We start from the raw sequence: 26,159 nt of genomic DNA, 5'->3' as shown, positions 1-26,159 counted from the left end.
GTGAGTGTTGCAACTGAGGACAGAAGATTTTTACGCGTTGCGCACTTCAGCACTCTGCATTCCCGTTCTGTGAGCTTGTGTAAGTCCACCACTTCGCGGCTGAGCCGCTGTTGTTCCTAGACGTTTCCACTTCACAATAACAGCACTTACAGTTGACCGGGGCAGCTCTAGCAGGGCAGAAATTTGATGAACTGAGTTGTTGGAAAGGCAGCATCCTATTGATGGTGCAACGTTGAAAGTCACTGAGCTCTTCAGGAAGAACATTCTACTGCCAATATTTGTCTATGGAGATTGCATGCCGTGTGCTCGATTTTATATACCTGTCAGCCACTGGCGTGGCTGAAGTAGCCGAAACCACTAATCCACTAACATACTTTTGTATATATAGTGTACTTTATGTGTATATACACTCCTGTGTGTGTATATATATATATACATATATATGTATACATATATGTATATATGTATATAGACTGTGTATCTACAATAGACATGTGGAGAACCTACTGGACCTGCTGAACCTACTGGACCTGATGCTGAACGGACAGCATCAGTAACAACGGTAATACCAGCTCACTCACAGTAGGAGAGTGCTCTTACTGTAAAACACAAAGGACCAGTAGTGTAGTGTAGAGTAGAGGAGTGTAGAAGAGGGAAGTAGAGTGTAGAGTAGAGGAGTGTAGTGTAGTGTAGTGGAGAGTAGAGGAGTGGAGTGTAGAGTAGAGGAGTGGAGTGTAGTGTAGAGGAGTGGAGTGGAGATGAGTGGAGTGGAGTGTAGGGGAGTGTAGAGTGGAGTGTAGAAGAGTGGAGTGTAGAGTAGAGGAGTGGAGTGTAGTGGAGAGGAGTTGAGTGGAGTGTAGAATAGTGTAGTGTAGAGGAGTGTAGAATAGTGTAGTGTAGAGGAGTGTAGAATAGTGTAGTGTAGAGGAGTTGAGTGGAGTGTAGAATAGTGTAGTGTAGAGGAGTGTAGAATAGTGTAGTGTAGAGGAGTGTAGAATAGTGTAGTGTAGAGGAGTGGAGTGTAGAATAGTGTAGTGTAGAGGAGTGTAGAATAGTAGTGGAGTGTAGAGGAGTTGAGTGTAGTGTAGAGGAGTGTAGAATAGTGGAGTGGAGTGTAGAGGAGTGGAGTGTAGAGTAGAAGAGTGGAGTGTAGAGTAGTGGAGTGTAGAGGAGTGGAGTGTAGAAGAGTGGAGTGTAGAGTAGAGGAGTGGAGTGTAGTGTAGGGGAGTGTAGAGGAGTAGAGTAGAGTGGAGTGTAGAGTAGTGGAGTGGAGAGGAGTGGAGTAGAGTGTAGAAGAGTGGAGTGTAGAGTAGAAGAGTGGAGTGTAGAGTAGAGGAGTGGAGTGTAGTGTAGAGGAGTTGAGTGGAGTGGAGTGTAGAATAGTGTAGTGTAGAGGAGTGGAGTGTAGAGAAGTGTAGTGGAGTGTAGAGGAGTGGAGTGTAGTGGAGTGTAGAGGAGTGGAGTGTAGAGTAGTGGAGAGGAGTGGAGTGTAGGGGAGTGTAGAGGAGTGGAGTGGAGTGTAGAAGAGTGAGTGTAGTGTAGAAGAGTGGAGAATAGTGTAGAGTAGTGTAGAGTAGAGGAGTGGAGTGTGAGTGTAGTGTAGTGTAGAGGAGTGGAGTGTAGTGTAGAGGAGTAGAGTGGAGTGTAGAATAGTGTAGAATAGAGGAGTGTAGAATAGTGTAGTGTAGAGGAGTGTAGAATAGTGTAGTGTAGTGTAGAGGAGTGGAGTGTAGAGAAGTGTAGTGGAGTGTAGAAGAGGAGTGTAGAGGAGAGTGTAGAGTAGAGGAGAGTGTAGAGTAGAGGAGTGTAGAGTAGAGGAGTGTAGAGTAGAGGAGTGTAGAGGACTGTAGTGTAGTGTAGAGGAGTGTAGTGTAGAGGAGTGTAGTGTAGAGTAGTGTAGAGTAGTGGAGTGGAGAGGTGTGGAGAGGTGTGGTGTGGAGAGGTGTGGAGTGTAGAGGAGTGTAGTGTAGAAGAGTGTAGAGGACTGTAGTGTAGAGGAGTGTAGAGTAGAGGAGTGTAGTGTAGAGTAGAGGAGTGTAGTGTAGAGGAGTGTAGTGTAGTGTAGTGTAGAGGAGTGTAGTGTAGTGTAGAGGAGTGTAGTGTAGAGGAGTGTAGTGTAGTGTAGAGGAGTGTAGTATAGAGGAGTGTAGTGTAGTGTAGAGGAGTGGAGTGGAGTGGAGTTGAGTGGAGGTATACGACTTGTCAATTATGTAGTACAATAGTGAAATCATGCACAAAGTAGCCTACACAATCGCAAAGCATGTTGAACTACATTCATATGCGAGCTGCTGTACACATAGTCTAGTTTCAGCAGGAATATCATCTGCAGGCAGGCAGCAAGAGCATGCAGCTCTCAGCTGGTCTTGGCACAGAGCAGCTCACAGCTGTAGCTGGTAGGGTAGGAAAGAGGTTTTAACTTATGATATCTACTAGTAAATGCTAACCAAGGCAACAATGGCAATGCAAACCAGGTGTTGAGAAAGTATGGTTCGAAGTCTTGTTCAGTAGGCTATTTATGATGTTGCAATTCAGTCATCATGCACTGTTTGCATCAGGGGCGTATGCATGAGTGGGCTTGGGTGGTTAACTTTGCACGCTCTGGGCATTCTCTTGATGACAGCTTTGCACACTCTTGGCATTCTCTCAACCAGCTTTACCTGGAATGCTTTTCTAATAGTCTTGAGGGAGTTCCCACATATGCTGAGAACTCGCAATTTGGTTGAGGTTATGTGATTGTGGAGGCCAGGTCATCTGATTCAGCACTCCATCACTCTCCTTCTTGGTCAAATAGCCCTTACACAGCCTGGGGGTGTGTTAGGTCATTGTCCTGTTGAAAAACAAATGATAGTCCCACTAAGCGCAAACCAGATGGGATGGTGTATCGCTGCAGCATGCTGTGGTAGCCATGCTGGTTAAGTGTACCTTGAATTCTAAATAAATCACAGACAGTGTCACCAGCAAAGCACCATCACACCTCCTCCTCCATGCTTCACGGTGGGAACCACACATGCAAAGATCATCTATTTACCTACTCTGCATCTCACAAAGATGCAGCGGTTGGATCCAAAAATCTCAAATTTGGCCCAAGCAACTATCTTCTTAGTGGTTTCTTTGCAGCAAAGGCCTGATTCATGCAGTCTCCTCTGAACAGTTGATGTTAGGATGTGTCTGTTACTTGAACTCTGTGAAGCATTTATTTTGGCTGCAATTTCTGAGGCTGGTAACTCTAATGAACTTACTCTCTGCAGCAGAGTTGACTCTGGGTCTTCCTTTCCTGTGGCGGTCTTCATGAGAGCCAGTTTCATCATAGCGCTTGATGGTTTTTGCGACTGCACAACTTTCAACGTTTTTGACATTTTCTGGATTGACTGACCTTCATGTCTTAAATGTCTTAAAGTAATGATGGACTGTCGTTTCTCTTTGCTTATTTGAGCTGTTCTTGCCATAATATGGACTTGGTCTTTTACCAAATAGCTATCTTCTGTATTCCAACCCTACCTTGTCACAACAACTGATTGGCTCAAATGCATTAAGAAGGAAAGACATTCCACAAATTAACTTTTAACTTAGGGCTTTTAACTTAGGGCTTTTAACTTAGGGCTTTTAACTTAGGGCTTTTAATTTAGGGCTTTTAACTTAGGGCTTTTAACTTCGGGCTAGGCCCTTTTTTTCTCAATTTCTGCCTGAATGACATACCCAAAGTAACTGTCTGTAGCTCAGGCCCTGGAGCCAGGATATTCATATAATTGGTACCATTATAAAAAATAAAAAACTTTGTAGAAATGTTAAAATAATGTAGGAGAATATAACACAATAGATATGGTAGGAGAAAAGAGAAAACCAACCAGATTTTTATTTTAGAAATGCAAGTGAAAGCTCATATTGTAAAATTGCTCCCTGAATGCAATTCCTATGGCTTCCACGGGGTGTCAGCAGTCTATGTTCAAGGTTTCAGGCTTGTAACTTCAAAAACGAATAAGAAATAACAGTTTTTGTATGAGGACACAGTGTTGGAAATCTGTGTTTTTGCTCACCATGATGAAGTTGCACACCTGTTAAAATCGGTTTCCTATTGAACATACTTGTATCTGAAAGAAATATTATAGTTTGATTACATTTTAAGTTGTCTGAGGAGTAAATAGAAATGTATTTTGACTTGTTGAAACAAAGTTTAGGGGTAGAGTTTTGGATTCCTTTCCCTGCAGTGGATTACTCAAATCGATAGCGCCAACTAAACTGACTTTTTGGGACATTAAAAAATGATATATAGAGATAGAGAGGTTATAGAGAGCTATGTTATAGCTGGGACCCTTTGGATGACAAATCAGAGGAATATTTTCAAAAAACCTGTGCCGCTGGAATAATATTTTGATGTGGGGTGCCGTCTTCAAACAATCGCAATGCATGTTTTTGCTATAATAGCTACTGTAAATCGGACAGTGCCGTTAGATTAACAACAATTTAAGCTTTCAGCCAATATAGGACACGTATATGTACCTAAATGTTTAAAATCCATAATAACTATTAGAATATATTTGAATTATGCGCCCTCCAGCTTCATCGGGAAGTTGTCCCGCTAGCTGGACACCGATCCTTTTAACCATCTAGGGTACGTGTCCCATCTGGCCAACATCCAGTGAGGTTGCAGAGCGCCAAATTCAATTACAGAAATGCTCATTATAAAAATTCAGAAAACAAAACATATTTTACATAGGTTTAAAGATTAACTTCTTGCTAAACCAACCACAATGTCATATTTATAAAATGCTTTTCAGCGAAAGCATACCTAGCCCAGAACATACCTAGCTCAGAACATAGCCCAGTTGACAAATTATTACAAACAGTAACCAGCCAAGCAGAAGCGTTACAAAACTCAGAAATAGAGATAAAAATTAATCCCTTACCTCTGATGATCTTCATATGGTGGCAATCAGAAGACATTCATTTACTCAATAAATGTTCCCTTTGTTCGATGAAGTCTCTTTATATCCAAAAACCTCTGTTTTGTTAGCGCGTTTTCTTCAGTAATCCACAGGCTCAAACTCAGTCAAAACAATTAGACAGAAAATCCAAATTGTATCTGTAAAGTTCATAGAAACATGTCAAACGATGTTTATATTCAATCTTCAGGTTGTTTTTTAGCCTAAATGATCTATAATATTTCAACCGGACAATAACGTCGACAATATAAAAGGTAAACAAGAAATGCACATGTGCCTGAAAAAGCTCTGCGACACGTTAGGGTCCACTCGTTCAGACTGGTCTTACTCCCTCATTTATAAGAATACAAGCCTGAAGCAATTTCTAAAGACTGTTGACATCTAGTGGAAGGCATAGGAACTGCAAATGGAGTCCTAAGTCAATGGATACTGTAATGGCATTGAATAGAAAACTACAAAACCAACTAAAAAAACTACTTCCTGAATGGATTTTTCTCAGGTTTTCGCCTGTTTAATCAGTTCTGTTATACTCACAGACACTATTTTTACAGTTCTGGAAACTTTAGTGTCTTCTATCCAAATATACAGGTTATATGCATATCATATATTCTGGGCCCGAGTAGCAGGCCGTTGAATTTGGGCATGCTTTTCATCCAAAATTCTGAATGCTGCCCCCTACCCTAGAGAGGTTAACAAGGAACACCTGTTAATTTAAATGCATTCCAGGTGACTACCTCATGAAGCTGGTTACGAAAATGCCAAGAGTGTGCAAAGCTGTCATCAAGGCAAAGGGTGGCTACTATGAAGAATCTCAAAGTATCTTAACACTTTTTTGGTTACTACATGATTCCATGTTTTATTTCCATCTGTTATTTTCACACAAAAAAAGCCTCCTTCACTCACGCCGCCAAACTTACCCTAGTAAAACTGACTATCCTACCGATCCTCAACTTCAGCGATGTCATCTACAAAATAGCTTCCAACACTCTACTCAGCAAACTGGATGCAGTCTATCACAGTGCCATCCGTTTTGTTACCAAATCACCTTATACCACCCACCACTGTGAGCTGTATGCTCTAGTCGGCTGGCCCTCGCTACATATTCGTCGCCAGACCCACTGGCTCCAGGTCATCTATAAGTCTATGCTAGGTAAAGCTCCGCCTTATCTCAGTTCACTGGTCATGATAACAACACCCACCCGTAGCACACGTTCCAGCAGGTGTATCTCACTGATCATCCCCAAAGACAACACCTCATTTGGCCGCCTTTCCTTCCAGTTCTCTGCTGCCAGTGACTGGAACGAATTGCAAAAATCGCTGAAGTTGAAGACTTATTTCCCTCACCAACTTTAAACATCAACTATCTGAGCAGCTAACCGATCGCTGCAGCTGTACATAGTCCATCTGTAAATAGCCCACCCAATCTACCTACCTCATCCCCATACTGTTTTTATTTGATTTACTTTGCTGCTCTTTTGCACACCAGTATCTCTACTTGCACATCATCATCTGCTCATTTATCACTCCAGCGTTAATCTGCTGAATTGTAACTTCGCTCCTATGGCCTAAGTGGTCATAGCAACAAAAGACTACAGTATCATTCTGTTTTTTTTTTACTGTTTGCCTCTCACAAGCATTCCAACACAGGTTTCCTCCAACGTGGATGACTGAGTTCATATTGCGACTCGGTGCCTTGACATGATGGCTTGTGAGGCAGGTATAGAACATTGGGAAGTCACTCCTACGTACCATTATACACTACAGAAGTGCCTGTATGTTGACTTCTCATGTTAATGTAAGGAAGTGGAAAAAGAAGTATGGGCGTAGGTCAGTCAGCCTACATATTGCACCTACCATCCTTTTGTTTGTGTTCCCTTTGAACAGTGAGCAAAGATGGGTGATTTTGTTACCATCCTTTCTCAGTGTACCAGCAGTCACGTACTGAGGTGAACAGTAGAGTAGAACAGTACTAGAGAAAGATTCTACTGTTCACGCCGCATTCCATTTCTTCCATTCCGTTCCTATTTCTCTCCCTCAGACAACGTTGACAGAAGGCGTATGTAACATTCTGACAAGAATTAGGCAGGTGGCACCATCGCTCTCCGTCGTCTACACACTATTACACAGCAACATCTAATGAAACAACGACAACCTTGGTGTAATTTGGGGTGGAGCGGGAAAGAGGAAGAGGAGGTAGTGAGAAGGGCGGGAGAGGAGGAGAGGGGAAGGAAAGAGCAAGGGAGGGAGAGGATGAGGGAGGGAGAGAGAAAGAGGGAAGGAGAGAGGCAGAATAGGATGGAGAGAGAGAGGACTGAAAGAGGGAGGTAGGGAGAGGAAAAAAGAGCAAATGAGAGGATGGTAAGGATGAGGGAGAAAGAGAGAAGGAGAAGATGAGAGAGAGAGGACTGAAAGAGGGAGGTAGGGAGAGGAAAAAAGAGCGAGTGAGAGGATGGTAAGGATGAGGGAGAAAGAGAGAAGGAGAAGATGAGGGAGAGAGAGGACTGAAAGAGGGAGGTAGGGAGAGGAAAAAAGAGCAAATGAGAGGATGGTAAGGATGAGGGAGAAAGAGAGAAGGAGAGGGGGAGAAGATGAGAGAAGTGGGGAAGGAGAGAGGGAGAAGAGGAGGGAGAGAGCGAGAGAGAACTGAAAGAGGGAGGGTGACATTGTGACCACCTCTGCTTGAGTCCTGAGAGAGAGAGAGAGGCCTGTAGAGTCTCATTAACTGGGCTTTGATATCCGTCCACTCAAACACCAGCTATGAAGCCTGCTACTGACTTACTAAGTCCCAATTGCAATGTATTTCCTGTACAGTGTATTACTTTTGACCAGGGCCCAGTAGGGAATAGGATGCCGTTTGAGGAGCAGACAGTGACAGTCACTTGCTCCGGCTTATTGCTCATTCTTTCTTGCTCTAACTTTCTCTCTACTTCTCTTTCTCTCTACGTCTATATACCTCTTTATACCTCTCTATCTCTATAAACCTCTCTATCTCTATATACCTATATATACAGTACCTCTCTACCTCTATATACCTCTATACCTCTATATATCTCTATTTGTCTCTACCTCTATATACCTATACCTCTATATACCTCTCTATGTCTATATACCTCTCTATCTCTATATACCTCTATATACCTCTCTATGTCTATATACCTCTCTACCTCTATATACCTATACCTCTATATACCTCTATGTCTATATACCTCTCTATCTCTATATACCTCTATATACCTCTATCTCTATATACCTATCTATCTATATATAGCTCTATATACCTCTCTATATCTATATATTTCTATATACCTCTCTATATCTATATATTTCTATATACCTCTATACCTCTATATACCTCTCTATCTCTATATATCTCTATATACCTCTCTACCTCTAGGGTAGCCTAGTGGTTAGAGCGTTGGACTAGTAACCGAAAGGTTGTAAGTTCAAATCCTCGAGCTGACAAGGTACAAATCTGTCATTCTGCCCCTGAACAGGCAGTTAACCCACTGTTCCTAGGGCGTCATTGAAAATAAGAATTTGTTCTTAACTGGCTTGTCTAGTAAAATAAAGGCAAAATATATATATATATTCCTCTCTATGTCTATATACCTATATATCTCTATATATCTCTATATACCTATCTATCTATATTCCTCTCTACCTCTATATACCTATACCTCTCTATGTCTATATACCTCTCTATTTCCCCTTCTCTCTACCTCTATATAACTCTCTACCTCTATTTACCTCTCTACCTCTATATAACTCTGTCTCTCTTCCTCTGTTCCTCCCCCTCTCTCTACCTCTATATACAGTTGAAGTCAGAAGTTTACATACACCTTAGCCAAATACATTTAAACTCAGTTTTTCACAATTCCTGACATTTAATCCCAGTAAAAAATCCCTGTTTTAGGTCAGTTAGGATTACCACTTTATTTAAAGAATATGAAATCTCAAAATAATACTAGAAAGAATGATTTACTTTCATCACATTCTCAGTGGGTCAGGAGTTTGCATACACTCAATTAGTATTTGGTAGCATTGCCTTTAAATTGTTTAACTTGCTTCAAACGTTTCAAGTAGCCTTCCACAAGCTTCCCATTATAAGTTGTGTGATTTTTGGCCCATTCCTCCTGACAGAGCTGGTGTAACTGAGTCAGGTTTGTAAGCGTCCTTGCTCACACACACTTTTTCAGTTCTGCCCACAAATGTTCAAAAGGATTGAGGTCAGGGCTTTGTGATGGCCACTCCAAAACCTTGACTTTGTTGTCCTTAAGTCATTTTGCCACAACTTCGGAAGTATGCTCAGGGTCATTGTCCATTTGGAAGACCCATCTGCGACCAAGTTTTAACTTCTTGACTGATGTCTTGAGATGTTGCTTCAATATATCCACATAATTTTCCTTCCTCATGATGCCATCTATTTTGTGAAGTGCATCAGTCCCTCCTGCAGCAAAGCACCCCCACAACATGATGCTTCCAAATCAAATCAAATCAAATTTTATTTGTCACATACACATGGTTAGCAGATGTTAATGCGAGTGTAGCGAAATGCTTGTGCTTCTAGTTCCGACAATGCAGTAATAACCAACAAGTAATCTAGCTAACAATTCCAAAACTACTACCTTATAGACACAAGTGTAAGGGGATAAAGAATATGTACATAAAGATATATGAATGAGTGATGGTACAGAGCGGTGTAGGCAAAATACAGTAGATGGTATTGAGTGCAGTATATACATATGAGATGAGTATGTAAACTAAGTGGCATAGTTAAAGTGGCTAGTGATACAGGTATTACATAAAGATGCAGTAGATGATATAGAGTACAGTATATACATATACATATGAGATGAATAATGTAGGGTATGTAAACATTATATTAGGTAGCATTGTTTAAAGTGGCTAGTGATATATTTTACATCATTTCCCATCAATTCCCATTATTAAAGTGGCTGGAGTTGAGTCAGTGTGTTGGCAGCAGCCACTCAATGTTAGTGGTGGCTGTTTAACAGTCTGATGGCCTTGAGATAGAAGCTGTTTTTCAGTCTCTCGGTCCCAGCTTTGATGCACCTGTACTGACCTCGCCTTCTGGATGATAGCGGGGTGAACAGGCAGTGGCTCGGGTGGTTGTTGTCCTTGATGATCTTTATGGCCTTCCTGTGACATCGGGTGGTGTAGGTGTCCTGGAGGGCAGGTAGTTTGCCCCCGGTGATGCGTTGTGCAGACCTCACTACCCTCTGGAGAGCCTTACGGTTGTGGGCGGAGCAGTTGCCGTACCAGGCGGTGATACAGCCCGACAGAATGCTCTCTATTGTGCATCTGTAGAAGTTTGTGAGTGCTTTTGGTGACAAGCCAAAATAAGCCAAAATATACCTCTATATACCTCTACATACCTCTCTACCTCTATATACAGTGCCTTGCGAAAGTATTCGGCCCCTTTGAACTTTGCGACCTTTTGCCACATTTCAGGCTTCAAACATAAAGATATAAAACTGTATTTTTTTGTGAAGAATCAACAACAAGTGGGACACAATCATGAAGTGGAACGACATTTATTGGATATTTCAAACTTTTTTAACAAATCAAAAACTGAAAAATTGGGCGTGCAAAATTATTCAGCCCCCTTAAGTTAATACTTTGTAGCGCCACCTTTTGCTGCGATTACAGCTGTAAGTCACTTGGGGTATGTCTCTATCAGTTTTGCACATCGAGAGACTGAATTTTTTTCCCATTCCTCCTTGCAAAACAGCTCGAGCTCAGTGAGGTTGGATGGAGAGCATTTGTGAACAGCAGTTTTCAGTTCTTTCCACAGATTCTCGATTGGATTCAGGTCTGGACTTTGACTTGGCCATTCTAACACCTGGATATGTTTATTTTTGAACCATTCCATTGTAGATTTTGCTTTATGTTTTGGATCATTGTCTTGTTGGAAGACAAATCTCCGTCCCAGTCTCAGGTCTTTTGCAGACTCCATCAGGTTTTCTTCCAGAATGGTCCTGTATTTGGCTCCATCCATCTTGCCATCAATTTTAACCATCTTCCCTGTCCCTGCTGAAGAAAAGCAGGCCCAAACCATGATGCTGCCACCACCATGTTTGACAGTGGGGATGGTGTATTCAGGGTGATGAGCTGTGTTGCTTTTACGCCAAACATAACGTTTTGCATTGTTGCCAAAAAGTTCCATTTTTTGGTTTCATCTGACCAGAGCACCTTCTTCCACATGTTTGGTGTGTCTCCCAGGTGGCTTGTGGCAAACTTTAAACAACACTTTTTATGGATATCTTTAAGAAATGGCTTTCTTCTTGCCACTCTTCCATAAAGGCCAGATTTGTGCAATATACGACTGATTGTTGTCCTATGGACAGAGTCTCCCACCTCAGCTGTAGATCTCTGCAGTTCATCCAGAGTGATCATGGGCCTCTTGGCTGCATCTCTGATCAGTCTTCTCCTTGTATGAGCTGAAAGTTTAGAGGGACGGCCAGGTCTTAGTAGATTTGCAGTGGTCTGATACTCCTTCCATTTCAATATTATTGCTTGCACAGTGCTCCTTGGGATGTTTAAAGCTTGGGAAATCTTTTTGTATCCAAATCCGGCTTTAAACTTCTTCACAACAGTATCTCAGACCTGCCTGGTGTGTTCCTTGTTCTTCATGATGCTCTCTGCGCTTTTAACGGACCTCTGAGACTATCACAGTGCAGGTGCATTTATACGGAGACTTGATTTACACACAGGTGGATTGTATTTATCATCATTAGTCATTTAGGTCAACATTGGATCATTCAGAGATCCTCACTGAACTTTTGGAGAGAGTTTGCTGCACTGAAAGTAAAGGGGCTGAATAATTTTGCACGCCCAATTTTTCAGTTTTTGATTTGTTAAAAAAGTTTGAAATATCCAATAAATGTCGTTCCACTTCATGATTGTGTCCCACTTGTTGTTGATTCTTCACAAAAAAATACAGTTTTATATCTTTATGTTTGAAGCCTGAAATGTGGCAAAAGGTCGCAAAGTTCAAGGGGGCCGAATACTTTCGCAAGGCACTGTACCTCTATATACCTCTCTACCTCTATATACCTCTATATACCTCTCTACCTCTATATACCTCTCTACCTCTATATACCTCTCTACCGCTATATACCTCTCTACCTCTATATACCTCTCTACCTCTATATACTTCTCTACCTCTATATACCTCTCTCTCTTCTTCTCTCTACCTCTATATACCTCTCTGCTAATGAATACATCTCTATCTCTCCTTCTCTCTACCTCTATATACCTCTCTACCTCTATATACCTCTATATACCTCTCTACCTCTATATACCTCTCTACCTCTATATACCTCTCTACCTCTATATACCTCTCTACCTCTATATACCTGTCTACCTCTATATACCTCTCTACCTCTATACTTCTCTACCTCTATATACCTCTCTCTCTCCTTCTCTCTACCTCTATATACCTCTCTGCTAATATATACCTCTCTATCTCCCCTTCTCTCTACCTCTTTCTACCTCTCTTCCTCTATATACCTCTATCTCTCATCCTCTCTACCTCTATATACCCCTCTACTAATATATACCTCTCTCGCTTCCTCTATCTTTCCTTCTCTCTACCTCTATATTTTCTCTATTTCCCCTTCCCTCTACCTCTCTATCTCTCCTTCTCTCTACCTCTACATACCTCTCTACCTCTATATACTTCTCTACCTCTATATACCTCTCTATTTCCCCTTCCCTCTACCTGTATATGGGGTGGCAGGGTAGCCTAGTGGTTAGAGCGTTGGACTAGTAACTGGAAGGTTGCAAGTTCAAACCCCCCGAGCTGACAAGGTACAAATCTGTCATTCTGCCCCTGAACAGGCAGTTAACCCATTGTTCCTAGGCCGTCATTGAAAATAAAAATTTGTTCTTAACTGACTTGCCTAGTTAAATAAAGGTCAAATAAAAAATAAAAATATCTCCCCTTCTCTCTACCTCTATATACCTCTCTACCTCTATATACATCTCTATCTCTCCTTTCTATATACTTCTATCTCTATATAAACCTCTATATACAGAGATATACTTCTATCTCTATATAAACCTCTCTACCTCTATATACTTCTATCTCTATATACCTCTCTATCTCTATATAAACCTCTACCTCTATTTAAACCTCTAACTCTATATATACCTCTCTCTCTCCTTCTCTCTACCTCTCATTCATTCTCTTCTTCTCTCTACCTGTCCTTCTCTCAGAAAGCTTATTACACTCTACCTCTTTCTTACTCCCTCTCTCCAAAGCCGCCCCACCGCTCTCAAACCCTCCGTCTCTTATCCTAATCTCTCTCTCAACCTCTCCTTCTCTCTCCCCCTCTCCTTCTCTCTCCTCTTCTGCTTAATCATCTCTCTGAGGAGCTAGGAGCACACAGAGCACAATGGCGATGCAGCACTTCATTTCCTCCCCGCTCCTCTTCTGTCCGCTCGTCGCAATCCTTAAGTCCCTTTAATTGAACACAGTGGGCCAGAGCCAATCACATATTAAAACGAGAGAGAGAGAGGGAGATAGAGAGAGGAGTTGAACATGCCCAATTTGACTGGAGCGTGGAGACAGATTCCCAAAGTGAGGCGCGTCAGCCTTCTCACCCGCTCCAGTAGCTACTGTCATGGAGTTCAATACATATTTTCACAAAGAAGCTGATAAAACACACAGGTGCAAAATCAAGATGACTTACATAGATGAGGGCCAAGAGAGGGAGTGTGGTGATGTACACTTTTAAAAGTTGCATCATACTGCAGCACAGCTTGGTACAGCATGTTACAATGCATGATGTCATAGTATTTTACAGTCAGCCATTGTTGCCGTTAATGCTTGTTGAAACCACCAGAGGGCGTCTTTATGAGGGTTGTTGGCACTTACTTTCCCAAATAGTCCTACAGAGGTCAACGCAGACAAGACATTTTGATTGTTATACCCTATCAGAGGTCCACGCAGACCAGACACTTGATTGTTATACCCTATCAGAGGTCAACGCAGACCAGACATTTTGATTGTTATACCCTATCAGAGGTCAACGCAGACCAGACACTTTGATTGTTATACCCTATCAGAGGTCAACGCAGACCAGACATTTTGATTGTTATACCCTATCAGAGGTCCACGCAGACCAGACATTTTGATTGTTATACCCTATCAGAGGTCCACGCAGACCAGACACTTTGATTGTTATACCCTATCAGAGGTCCACGCAGACCAGACATTTTGATTGTTATACCCTATCAGAGGTCCACGCAGACCAGACATTTTGATTGTTATACCCTATCAGAGGTCAACGCAGACCAGACATTTTGATTGTTATACCCTATCAGAGGTCAACGCAGACCAGACATTTTGATTGTTATACCCTATCAGAGGTCAACGCAGACCAGACATTTTGATTGTTATACCCTATCAGAGGTCCACGCAGACCAGACATTTTGATTGTTATACCCTATCAGAGGTCCACGCAGACCAGACATTTTGATTGTTATACCCTATCAGAGGTCAACGCAGACCAGACATTTTGATTGTTATACCCTATCAGAGGTCCACGCAGACCAGACATTTTGATTGTTATACCCTATCAGAGGTCAACGCAGACCAGACATTTTGATTGTTATACCCTATCAGAGGTCCACGCAGACCAGACATTTTGATTGTTATACCCTATCAGAAAGAGCAAAACAATTAATTAATTTTATGGACATGAAGCAACCGTATCCTCAGCTACTATAGCACAGAGAAATATGTCTTAAAACATGCTTTTCTGTTCTTTGGAAATAATTTGACTTAGTATCATGTTTATTTTATGACCTTCCTAAACAAAATATGAATATCTTTCTTTGTGACTCCTTGAGTCCTGGGCTATTCTACTGTGAATATGCTAACTGCACAGAAGTCCTTCATGGTGCTTTGAGGATGAAATGCTCAGTAAGTTTTTGTCTTTTATGATATTTATCTTAATGTAGGCCTACTGCTAGAGTGTAAAATACACATATTTCGGTAAATTCAGTTTTTATTGAAATGACATAGCGCTGTAGGCCTAAGAGTCCTGTTGACTGTAGCTGTTTTAGTCTAAGTTAATTATTGTATGAAGGCCTACTTCAAGTTACACTATATCAATCATTCATTTGTGCATGTCATCAGACAGCATACAAGTCATCCATGTATTTAAATAAGGTCAAGCATTTTAGTTATTAAACAAAATAACAAAGGGAGCCTTGAATAATTAAACAATGAATAAACAACATGTGAAAGCGATTGAATTCAGGAATGCATTTGACTGTTCTTAATTTGACTGTACTTGAAACTGTAAAACCTTTTTGTTGTTAGAACAGACTATATGGGATTGATTATAATTCTTTTGTAAATTCTTTTTGTATTTTTTGTGCATTTTATACTGTTAGAAATGTAGCTTAATTACATTTATTAATATTATGGTGTTTCCATTTCAAGGAAAACGAAAATGCATTTTACATTAGCCTATGTAGGCCTCAGGGTTTCCGTTAGGAAAATATGGCGCTGTACAACGTGACCGGTCGGGAGTAGGCCTAGGTGACTGGGAGTGAAGAGCAAAATAATCCTAACATTCCCACAACCTAATTGTAGGCTAACCAATATACAGTGAAAATAAAAATCTGATTGATTTATCAAGACCAGTCCCCATGCTTATAGTTGACCACACATGGGTAGTCTATTGCTTCAAATCCTATTACAATCCTATTATAACGATGACTTTGGGTGTTTCAGTAAGCAACAATTTGTTGCCTTCAATTGCATTAGCCTGCTTTATTCCAATATTTTATGCTGTTTAATATGACATTTAACCTATTTATAGTATTTATATGCTGTTTAATATGACATGTAACCTATTTATAGTGTTTATATGCTGTTTAATATGACATGTAACCTATTTCAAATGATGAGCGCTTCTTACATTCACCTTTTCATTTTTATTCAAATATTTTTAATTCAAATCCATATAGTTTGGTTTCAATACTTCAAAACCAAATGGTAGATCCTGGTAGTCACAAAAATAGATGGGTGTTGGATAAATTGGGATTTTAATGAATGGAGCGAATTTGGAGGGGCATTTTTTTTCGGAGCCGGAGCCGTTGGAAAGGACGTGGAGCTCCATAAGCAGTGTGCAAGCACCACTCCATGATCAACGAGAGGGATTTCCAACTGCTCAACTCCTCTCACATGCTCTGCTTGACAGCAGCTCACAGAATCAGTGATCAGCACATCCATTATTTCTGAGCCGCTGGAGGAAAAAACGGTTGCGGAACAGATAACAACATGCTGATTTATGCTTCACCAATGTGAGGTTTTCTGACATGAGGTTTTCTGTGGGTGTAAGGTTTTTACCACTGACTGCTAGGCAGCCATGCTCAATTTGTCTGACAACCAAAATGTCATGTTTAGCATGAAATCAGTGCTCGTAGTTATCCTCATTGCTTTCTGTTAAGTTATGCATCTCATGGCAGAAACAGAGTGACAGCGGCTCCAAGGAAACCATGCATCTCAAATGGTACCCTGTTCCCTTTATAGTGCACGGTTAAGTGGATAGGGCACCATTTCAGACACAGCCATAGTGTGACTGTCTGACCCACCCAGGTCCCAATTACCGCGCTAGAGAATAGTAAGGGACTTGACCTGATAGTAAGGGACTTGACCTGATAGTAAAGGACTTGACCTGATAGTAAGGGACTTGACCTGATAGTAAAGGACTTGACCTGATAGTAAAGGACTTGACCTGATAGTAAGGGACTTGACCTTATAGTAAGGGACTTGACCTGATAGTAAGGGACTTGACCTGATAGTAAAGGACTTGACCTGATAGTAAGGGACTTGACCTGATAGTAAAGGACTTGACCTGATAGTAAAGGACTTGACCTGATAGTAAGGGACTTGACCTTATGGTAAGGGACTTGACCTGATAGTAAGGGACTTGACCTGATAGTTAGGGACTTGACCTGATAGTAAGGGACTTAGGATACAGTGACCGTACAGAGAGAAATAATGTCCTTCATCATGTTTATACCGGATGTCTCTCTCTGCTGTCCTGATCAATCAATACCACTACACGTGTACACACTTTTTAAGTGGGAGAATTTGCACAATTGGTGGCTGACTAAATACTTTTTTGCCCCACTGTATGGACATGTGTGTGCCTTTCCAAATCATGTCAAACCAATTTAATTTACCACAGGTGGACTCCAATCAAGTCCTAGAAACACCTCATGGATGATCAGTGGAAACAGGATGCACCTGAGCTCAATTTCGAGTCTCATAGCAAAGGGTCTGAATACTTATGTAAATAAGATATATATGTTTTTATTTTTAATAAATGTCTAAAAACCTATTTTCACTATGTCATTATTGTAGATTGATGAGGAACATTTTTAATTTCATCAATTTTAGAATAAGGCTGTAACTTTAAAAAATGTGGAAAAAGTGTAGTGGTCTGAATACTGTCTGAATGCGCTGTATATATCGAGTCAAAGATCATTCGGCAATGAGCAATGGGACGTCGAAAGGACAGGGCACTTCGGAGCCAGCCAGACTGTCGAAAGGACAGGGCGCTTCGGAGCCAGCCAGACAGTTGAAAGGACAGGGCGCTTCAGAGCCAGCCAGACTGTCGAAAGGACAGGGCGCTTCAGAGCCAGCCAGACTGTCGAAAGGACAGGGCGCTTCGGAGCCAGCCAGACTGTCGAAATGACAGGGCGCTTCGGAGCCAGCCAGACTGTCGAAAGGACAGGGCGCTTCGGAGCCAGCCAGACTGTCGAAAGGACAGGTGCTTCGGAGCCAGCCAGACTGTCGAAAGGACAGGGCGCTTCGGAGCCAGCCAGACTTTCGAAAGGACAGGGCGCTTCGGAGCCAGCCAGACTGTCGAAAGGACAGGGCGCTTCGGAGCCAGCCAGACTGTCGAAAGGACAGGGCGCTTCGGAGCCAGCCAGACTTTCGAAAGGACAGGGCGCTTCGGAGCCAGCCAGACTATCGAAAGGAATTAAAAAATGTTGGCCGGGAACGCAAACGATAAAATGTCGGTCCACCGGTTCACGCCACGTATGAGTTAGTGCCGTGACGCAGGCGAGCGGGTTTCAATCCACAAATACACACACACAAGAAAACAACAGGTCCTATGACCTTGTCAGCTTGCTATGGCTTGGACACAATTTCTTATAGCTGTGGGAGAAAGGGCATGTGTGGGGATAAGGCAACACAAGCAACAGATTGATTCATCAATTCCCACTGTCCTTACTGTCACCCTCGTGGAAGAGGAAATACAACTATTAAACCTAATTGGAAAAGGGTCACTTACTGGGCAGAGACAAGAATGGTAAAGGAAAGGAGGGGAGGTAGAGAGATGGAGGAAGAGAGAGAGAGGCGAAGACAGGAAAGGAATATGGAGAGAGGGAGGGAGGGAGTGAGGGAGAGAAAGAGGCGAGGACAGGGAAGGAATATGGAGAGAGGGAGGGAGGCAGAGAGGGAGAGAAAGAGGCGAGGACAGGGAAGGAATATGGAGAGAGGGAGGGAGGGAGGGAAAGAGGGAGAGAAAGAGGCGAGGACAGGGAAGGAATATGGAGAGAGGGAGGGAGGGAGGGAGGGAGGGAGGGAGAGAAAGAGGCGAGGACAGGGAAGGAATATGGAGAGAGGGAGGGAGGGAGAGAAAGAGGCGAGGACAGGGAAGGAATATGGAGAGAGGGAGGGAGGGAGAGAGGGAGAGAAAGAGGTGAGGACAGGGAAGGAATATGGAGAGAGGGAGGGAGGGAGAGAAAGAGGCGAGGACAGGGAAGGAATATGGAGAGAGGGAGGGAGAGAGGTAGAGAGAGAAGCGAGGACAGGGAAGGAATATGGAGAGAGAGAGGGAGGGAGAGAGGGAGAGAAAGAGGCGAGGACAGGGAAGGAATATGGAGAAAGAGGGAGGGAGAGAGGGAGAGAGAGAAGCGAGGACAGGGAAGGAAGGGGGAAGAGAGAGTTGAGGGTCTTAAGCGAGGGAACCACAACACTACTCACAACCACATAAGAGGTGAACAGGAAGGACAGCAGGGTATCATCACCGGCTACTGGGCTGGGTGGCAACCTGAGCACCCTCCTTGTGGATTGGAGAAGCCAGCTGTTCCTGCTCTTCTTGGCCTTTCCCTGTGTTTGTCTGGCTGTCTGACGGTCTATCAGTCTATTGGAGACGACAAAGTCAAGATATACTCAGGCCCAGAAGCTAAGATATGCATATTATTAGTAGATTTGGATAGAAAACACCCTGAAGTTTCTAAAACTGTTTGAATGATTTCTGTGAGTATAACAGAACTCATATGGCAGGCAAAAACCTGAAAAAAAATCCAACCAGGAAGTGGGAAATCTGAGGTTTGTAGTTTTTCATATCTTTGCCTATCCAAGATAGTGTAAATTTGGACCGATTGCACTTCCTAAGACTTCCACTAGATGTCAACACTCTTTAGAACCTTGTTTGATGCTTCTACTGTGAAGGAGAAGAGAAAGAGAGCTGATTGAGTAAGAGGTCTGCCAGAGTGCCATTCAGGCACGCTCCCGTGAGAGGTAGCTGCGTTCCATTGCAATTCTAAAGACAAAGGAATTCTCCGGTTGAAACATTATTGAAGATTTATATTAAAAACATCCTAAAGATTGATTCTATACATCGTTTGACATGTTTCTACGAACTGTAATGGAATTATTTGACTTTTTACTTGGCCTGTGCATCGTACATTTGGATTTGTTAACTCAAGGCGCGAACAAAAAGGAGGTATTTGGAAATACATTATGGAATTTATTGAACAAAACCAACATTTATCATGGAACTGGGATTCCTGGGAGTGCATTCTGATGAAGATCATCAAAGGTAAGTGAATATTTATAATGCTATTTCTGACTTCTGTTGACTCCACAACATGGCGGATATCTGTATGGCTTGTTTTTGTGTCTGAGCGCCGTACTCAGATTATTGCATGGTGTGCTTTTTTGGTAAAGCTTTTTTGAAATCTGACACAGCGGTTGCATTAAGGAGAAGTTTATCTAAAGTTCCATGCATAACACTTGTATTTTCATCAACATTTATGATAAGTATTTCTGTAAATTGATGTGGCTCTCTGCAAAATCACTGGATGTTTTGGAAGCAAAACATTACTGAACGTAACGCGCCAATGTAAACTGAGATTTTTGGATATAAATAGGAACTTTATCGAACAAAACATACATCTATTGTGTAACATGAAGTCCTATGAGTGTCATCTGATGAAGATCATCAAAGGTTAGTGATTCATTTTATCTATTTTTCTGCTTTTTGTGACTCCTCTCTTTGGCTGGAAAAATGGCTGTGTTTTTCTGTGGCTAGGTACTGACCTAACATAATCGTTTGGTGTGCTTTCTTCGTAAAGCCTTTTTGAAATCGGACACTGTGGTGGGATTAACAACAAGTTTATCTTTGAAATGGTGTAAAATACTTGTATGTTTGAGGAATTTTAATTATGAGATTTCTGTTGTTTGAATTTGGCGCCCTGCACTTTCACTGGCTGTTTTCATATCGATCCCGTTAGCGGGATCTAAGCCATAAGAAGTTTTAAGAGCGCATCCCCATCGGTTCGGACTGAAACCAGATAAAAGAGGAGATGACAAGAAAGGAGAGGAGGTAATGGGACAAGGACAGGAGAAAGGAGAGGAGGCAATGGGATAAGGACAGTACAGAGGAGAGGAGGTTATGGGACAAGGACAGTAGAGAGGTGAGAAGGTAATGGGACAAGGACAGTAGAGAGGAGAGAATGTAATGGGACAAGGACAGTAGAGAGGAGAGGAGGTAATGGGACAAGGACAGTAGAGAGGAGAGAATGTAATGGGACAAGGACAGTAGAGAGGAGAGAAGGTAATGGGACAAGGACAGTAGAGAGGAGAGAATGTAATGGGACAAGGACAGTAGAGAGGAAAGGAGGTTATGGGAAAAGGACAGTACAGAGTAGAGGAGGTAATGAGACAAGGACAGTAGAGAGGAGAGGAGGTAATGAGACAAGGACAGCAAAGAGGAGAGAAGATAATGGGACAAGGACAGGTACAGTACAGAGAGAAATAATGTCCTTCATCATGTTTATACCGGATGTCTCTCTCTGCTGTCCTGATCAATCAATACCACGACACGTGTACACACACACACACACACACACACACACACACACACACACACACACACACACACACACACACAGTCATCGCTAATATCACGCTCAGATACACAGGAGGAAATACTCCCATTAACCTCGGCTGTCTGCACGTCACACTTTCCACACCATTGATTACTGCTAATGCAATTCTATTGATAGTGCTTTCTCTCTCCCTTCTCCCTCTCTCCCACTATCTTTCTATCCCTCTCTAACTCTCTCTCTATCCCTCCTATCTCTCTATCCCTCTGCCTCTATTTCTCCCTCTCTATAACTCTATCCCTCCATCTCTCTCTCTCTATCCCTCTATCCCCCTCCCTCTCTCTCTCTCTCTCTCTCTCTCTCTCTCGCCCTCTCTATCCCTCTCTCTCTCTCTCGCCCTCTCTCTCCCTCTCTCTATCCCCCTCTCTCTCGCTCTCTCTCTCTCTCGCTATCCCTCTACCCCTCTCTCTCTCTCGCCCTTTCTCTCCTCTCTCTATCCCCCCCTCTCTCTCTCGCCCTTTCTCTCCCTCTCTCTATCCCCCCCTCTCTCTCTCTCTCTCTCTCTCTCTCTCTCTCTCTCTCTCGCTATCCCTCTATCCCTCTCGTCTCCTCTTTTTCTCCTACCCCCTGTCCCTTCCTATAGGAATGAAGATGCTATCAACCAGATGGCCGTTCCCCCCTTTCCAAACCCTCCTGTTGTCCTCTCCTCCACTGAAGTGAGTCCTATTCACACACACACAGACACACACACACACACAGACACACACACTCTGCTATGACCGAATGGTCATCCAAAAGCTGACGGAGCAGGGCGCTGGCCATGACCTTATGCGAAAGCATCTGCTCAGGCCTAAACACAAATGCACTCCCAAAAGCAAGAAAGCAATATCTGAAATCGTCGGCCCTTGGTCCAAAATGGACCCTTCTTAACCAAAACATGCATGTTTTCTTTGGGGGGTGGCACATATCTGATTAGTGCACTTATCTAGAGAAATCAATAGGAAGGAATGGCAGTGTATTTGAGAACTTTCTATTTTGAATGTGTTGACTCAATGGTGTCATCACCACATTCATCATCACCATCATCATGATTATTGTTATCCCAGACCCCCAAACCAGCCGCAGTAGCATCCCCGGCCCCCACAGAGAAGTCTCAAACCCCAGAGAGCCTGGCCCTCGGCAGGGGACCCCTGGAGGCCTCCATCTCCATCAGCGAGGTAAGAGGCTCCACTCCCCATGTTACCTGTCCAAAGAAAACTGACGGAAACAGGGAGGGACTACTAGGATTTGTCCAATAAGAAACGCTTGTTTTATTTTTCTGTTTTGCTACATTTTGCATGTACTTTCCTAAATAGGAACCTGATCTTGGATTGAAGTGTTCCGTCTAGCATCTTCTTAATACATTTTCTGCTCAGTGTCTGGCAATTCTGTTGCTCAACCCTGTATTTCTCTCCCACTTTCTCTCTCTCTCTGTCTCTTTCTCTGTCTCTCTCTCCCTCTCTCTGTCTCTTTCTCTGTCTCTCTCCCTCTCTCTGTCTCTCTCTCCCTCTCTCTGTCTCTCTCTCCCTCTCTATGTCTCTCTCTCCCTCTCTATGTCTCTCTCTCTGTCTCTTTCTCTGTCTCTCTCTCCTTCTCTCTGTCTCTCTCTCCTTCTCTCTCTCTCTCTCTCTCTGCCTCTTTCTGTCTCTCTCTCCCTCTCTCTCCCTCTCTATCTCTCCCTCTCTCTCTCTTTCTGTCTCTCTCTGTCTCTCTCTCCCTCTCTCTGTCTCGTTCTCTCTCTCTCTCTTTCTCTGTCTCTCTCTCCCTCTCTCTCTTTCTGTCTCTCTCTCCCTATCTCTCTGTCTCTCTCTGTCTCTTTCTCTGTCTCTCTCCCTCTCTCTTTCTCGGTCTCTCTCTCCCTATCTCTCTCTCTGTCTTTCTTTCTCTCTCTCCCTCTCTCTCTCTGTCTCTCTCTCCCTCTCTCTCGCTGTCTCTTTCTTTCTCTCTCCCTCTCTCTCGCTGTCTCTTTCTTTCTCTCTCTCCCTCTCTCTCTCTGTCTCTCTCTCTATCTCTCGCTCACGCTCACACTCACTCTCACTTTCTCTCTCTCTCACACACACACACACACACACACACAGGTGAAGTCCAGTGTTGGGTCCAGTGGGAGCACAGCTACGGAGCTTGTGTCCAGAGAAGCAACACTCAAGATCCTCCGAGAGACTTCGTCAAAGGTCATCTGACTGGAAGCCCATGTGTTACATCCTCTTTGCTCCCTACACATCCCTACCAGCCTGAGAGCCTCTCTCTGTGTCCCGGCAACAAGCCACTGAGTTGTTTACTGACTTGGTTTCTCAGGTCAAAATGAGTTGAGCAGACACTACAAACCCCCAACATGAACACCAGGCAGACACTACAAACCCCCAACATGAACACCAAGCAGACACTACAAACCCCCAACATGAACACCAAGCAGACACTACAAACCCCCAGCATGAACACCAGGCAGACACTACAAACCCCCAACATGAACACCAGGCAGACACTACAAACCCCAACATGAACACCAGGCAGACACTACAAACCCCCAACATGAACACCAGGCAGACACTACAAACCCCCAGCATGAACACCAGGCAGACACTACAAACCCCCAACATGAACACCAGGCAGACACTACAAACCCCCAACATGAACACCAGGCAGACACTACAAACCCCCAACATGAACACCAAGCAGACACTACAAACCCCCAGCATGAACACCAGGCAGACACTACAAACCCCCAACATGAACACCAGGCAGACACTACAAACCCCCAACATGAACACCAGGCAGACACTACAAACCACCAACATGAACACCAGGCAGACACTACAAACCCCCAACATGAACACCAGGCAGACACTACAAACCCCCAACATGAACACCAGGCAGACACTACAAACCCCCAACATGAACACCAGGCAGACACTACAAACCCCCAACATGAACACCAGGCAGACACTACAAACCCCCAACATGAACACCAGGCAGACACTACAAACCCCCAACAAATGCTTCCCGGGCGATGAATTCAAACCTGTGACCGGTATTCTTCTGACCTAGTGTGTTTGTGTGTGTGTGTGTGTGTGTGTGTGAGTGTGTGTGTGTGTGTTGTGGTGTGTGTGTTGTGGTGTGTGTGTGTGTTGTGTGTGTTGTGGTGTGTGTGTGTCTTGTGTGTGTGTTGTGGTGTGTGTGTGTGTTGTATGTGTGTTGTGTGTGTTCATGTTTGTACCTCTTGTTTGTGCTCTCTGCAGAAGGCCTCAGAGAACGAGGCCGAGTCTTCAGAGAGTGTGACTGTGCCGGCTGCCAAGACCCCCCTGGGGCAGGTGAGCATCGCAGTGGATTTGGGTTACCTGTGTAGCTAACGGCACTCCATGTAGTACAATGGAATCCACTCTGTGGAAGGAAGAATTAATCAGAACGAGCTCATAGTATTAGACAACTTGTGTTTTAATATGCATTATTCAGTTATTCACAACTATTTTAAAGACAAAGATCTGGATAATATTTTTGTTTCTGTTGTGTCTTGCCGTTAGTGTGCGTATGCGCACGCGTGTGTGTGCGTGTGTGTGTGTGTGCGTGCGTGTGTGTTTGTGAAGCAGCTGACAGAGCCAATCCCACTCAGGGTTAGCATAAAAACCATCTGCCCATGGAGTGCTGTGAACTTCATCCATCAACCATTGGCTGAAATGCCAGTGTGCCCCAGCCCATGTGTGGTCACTGAACCCAGTACAGGGCTATGCTGAGGACGTTCAAATCTCCTCCAGAGAGGACCATGCTACCAACGACATGCTCTCTCGCACAGAGGACTTTTTGAAAAGGTCTGGAAGTGAAAGACAGTGAATGTGCTGTGTTGTATAAAAGACAGAGGTAAACACTGGTACAAGTCTAGAACTGATAAACCCCCAACATTTACACTAACGAATAAACCAATCAGAGTTTACTCTCATCACGATACATATAGTTATCTTTGACATAAGTTTAATGTTGCTGGTGAGTGGGTGGAACAAGTTGAGGAGCTTGTTAATGAGTATTCAACCAGGCTTGATATGATTGACGTTTCCCCTCTGCCTGTGGTCATGAAGCTAGAAGCTGTGAGAGAGGTGGCCCTAGTAAAGATTCAACATCTGCTTACAAATGTGCCTCTCCCACAGAAGGTTCTTGGGGAAATGAATAACAAAACTGTTCAGGTGGTGAGAAAGTAGCTATGCTTCAACACACACACCACACGTGACGGTGTCTTCCTGAGCTAGAGAGAGCGGCGTTTAGGCGTCCCGAATATTGAGTGGATTTACACTGCTGCCAGACAGACTCACCTGTTGAACATGCTCAACAGTGATGATGTGACAGGTAAGGAGTTATCCAGAGCCGTCCTTCCTTCTGGACCTACGGAGGAGGAAGGTTACACTGGCCAGGGACACTGAGGACAACTTCCTGGGCTTCAGGAGGACGGTTACACTGGCCAGGGACACTGAGGACAACTTCCTGGGCTTCAGGAGGACAGTTACACTGGCCAGGGACACTGAGGACAACTTCCTGGGCTTCAGGAGGAAGGTTACACTGGCCAGGGACACTGAGGACAACATCCTGGGCTTCAGGAGGAAGGTTACACTGGCCAGGGACACTGAGGACAACTTCCTGGGCTTCAGGAGGACGGTTACACTGGCCAGGGACACTGAGGACAACATCCTGGGCTTCAGGAGGAAGGTTACACTGGCCAGGGACACTGAGGACAACTTCCTGGGCTTCAGGAGGAAGGTTACACTGGCCAGGGACACTGAGGACAACTTCCTGGGCTTCAGGAGGAAGGCAAATGGAATATTGGACATTTGTGCTGCTGGCTTCGGTGTCTGGTCAGACTGGCCGGACCTCAACGACCTGTGCAACCGGACTGGAGTGGAGCTCAGGTGGACACGGACTGATATGCAAACTGATTCTGATGCAGTTGTGGCAGATCGGTGTTGTTGTGGATGCTTCTGTCACCCATCATGGAACATCTCATCCTACATGCAGGACAACACTCCTCGG

At 43.6% G+C, this 26,159-nt stretch overlaps 1 protein-coding gene across 1 annotated transcript in view; it reads left to right on the top strand.

The window, feature by feature from the left end:
* Positions 1-26,159, top strand: part of LOC112246690 (inaD-like protein) — a 150,305-nt gene that overhangs the window by 84,199 nt on the left and 39,947 nt on the right. Inside the window, exons 10-13 of the mRNA XM_042323686.1 lie at positions 21,754-21,826; positions 22,217-22,327; positions 23,228-23,320; positions 24,386-24,457. Coding sequence (XP_042179620.1) covers positions 21,754-21,826; positions 22,217-22,327; positions 23,228-23,320; positions 24,386-24,457 — 349 coding nt within the window. The remainder of the gene's footprint in view (positions 1-21,753; positions 21,827-22,216; positions 22,328-23,227; positions 23,321-24,385; positions 24,458-26,159) is intronic.

The sequence above is a fragment of the Oncorhynchus tshawytscha genome, linkage group LG06 (genome assembly GCF_018296145.1).
Source record: "Oncorhynchus tshawytscha isolate Ot180627B linkage group LG06, Otsh_v2.0, whole genome shotgun sequence".
In the NCBI taxonomy this organism is placed as follows: Eukaryota; Metazoa; Chordata; class Actinopteri; order Salmoniformes; family Salmonidae; genus Oncorhynchus; species Oncorhynchus tshawytscha.
The sequence above is the reverse complement of the archived record's forward strand: the minus strand, read 5'-3'. Positions and strand labels throughout refer to the sequence as shown.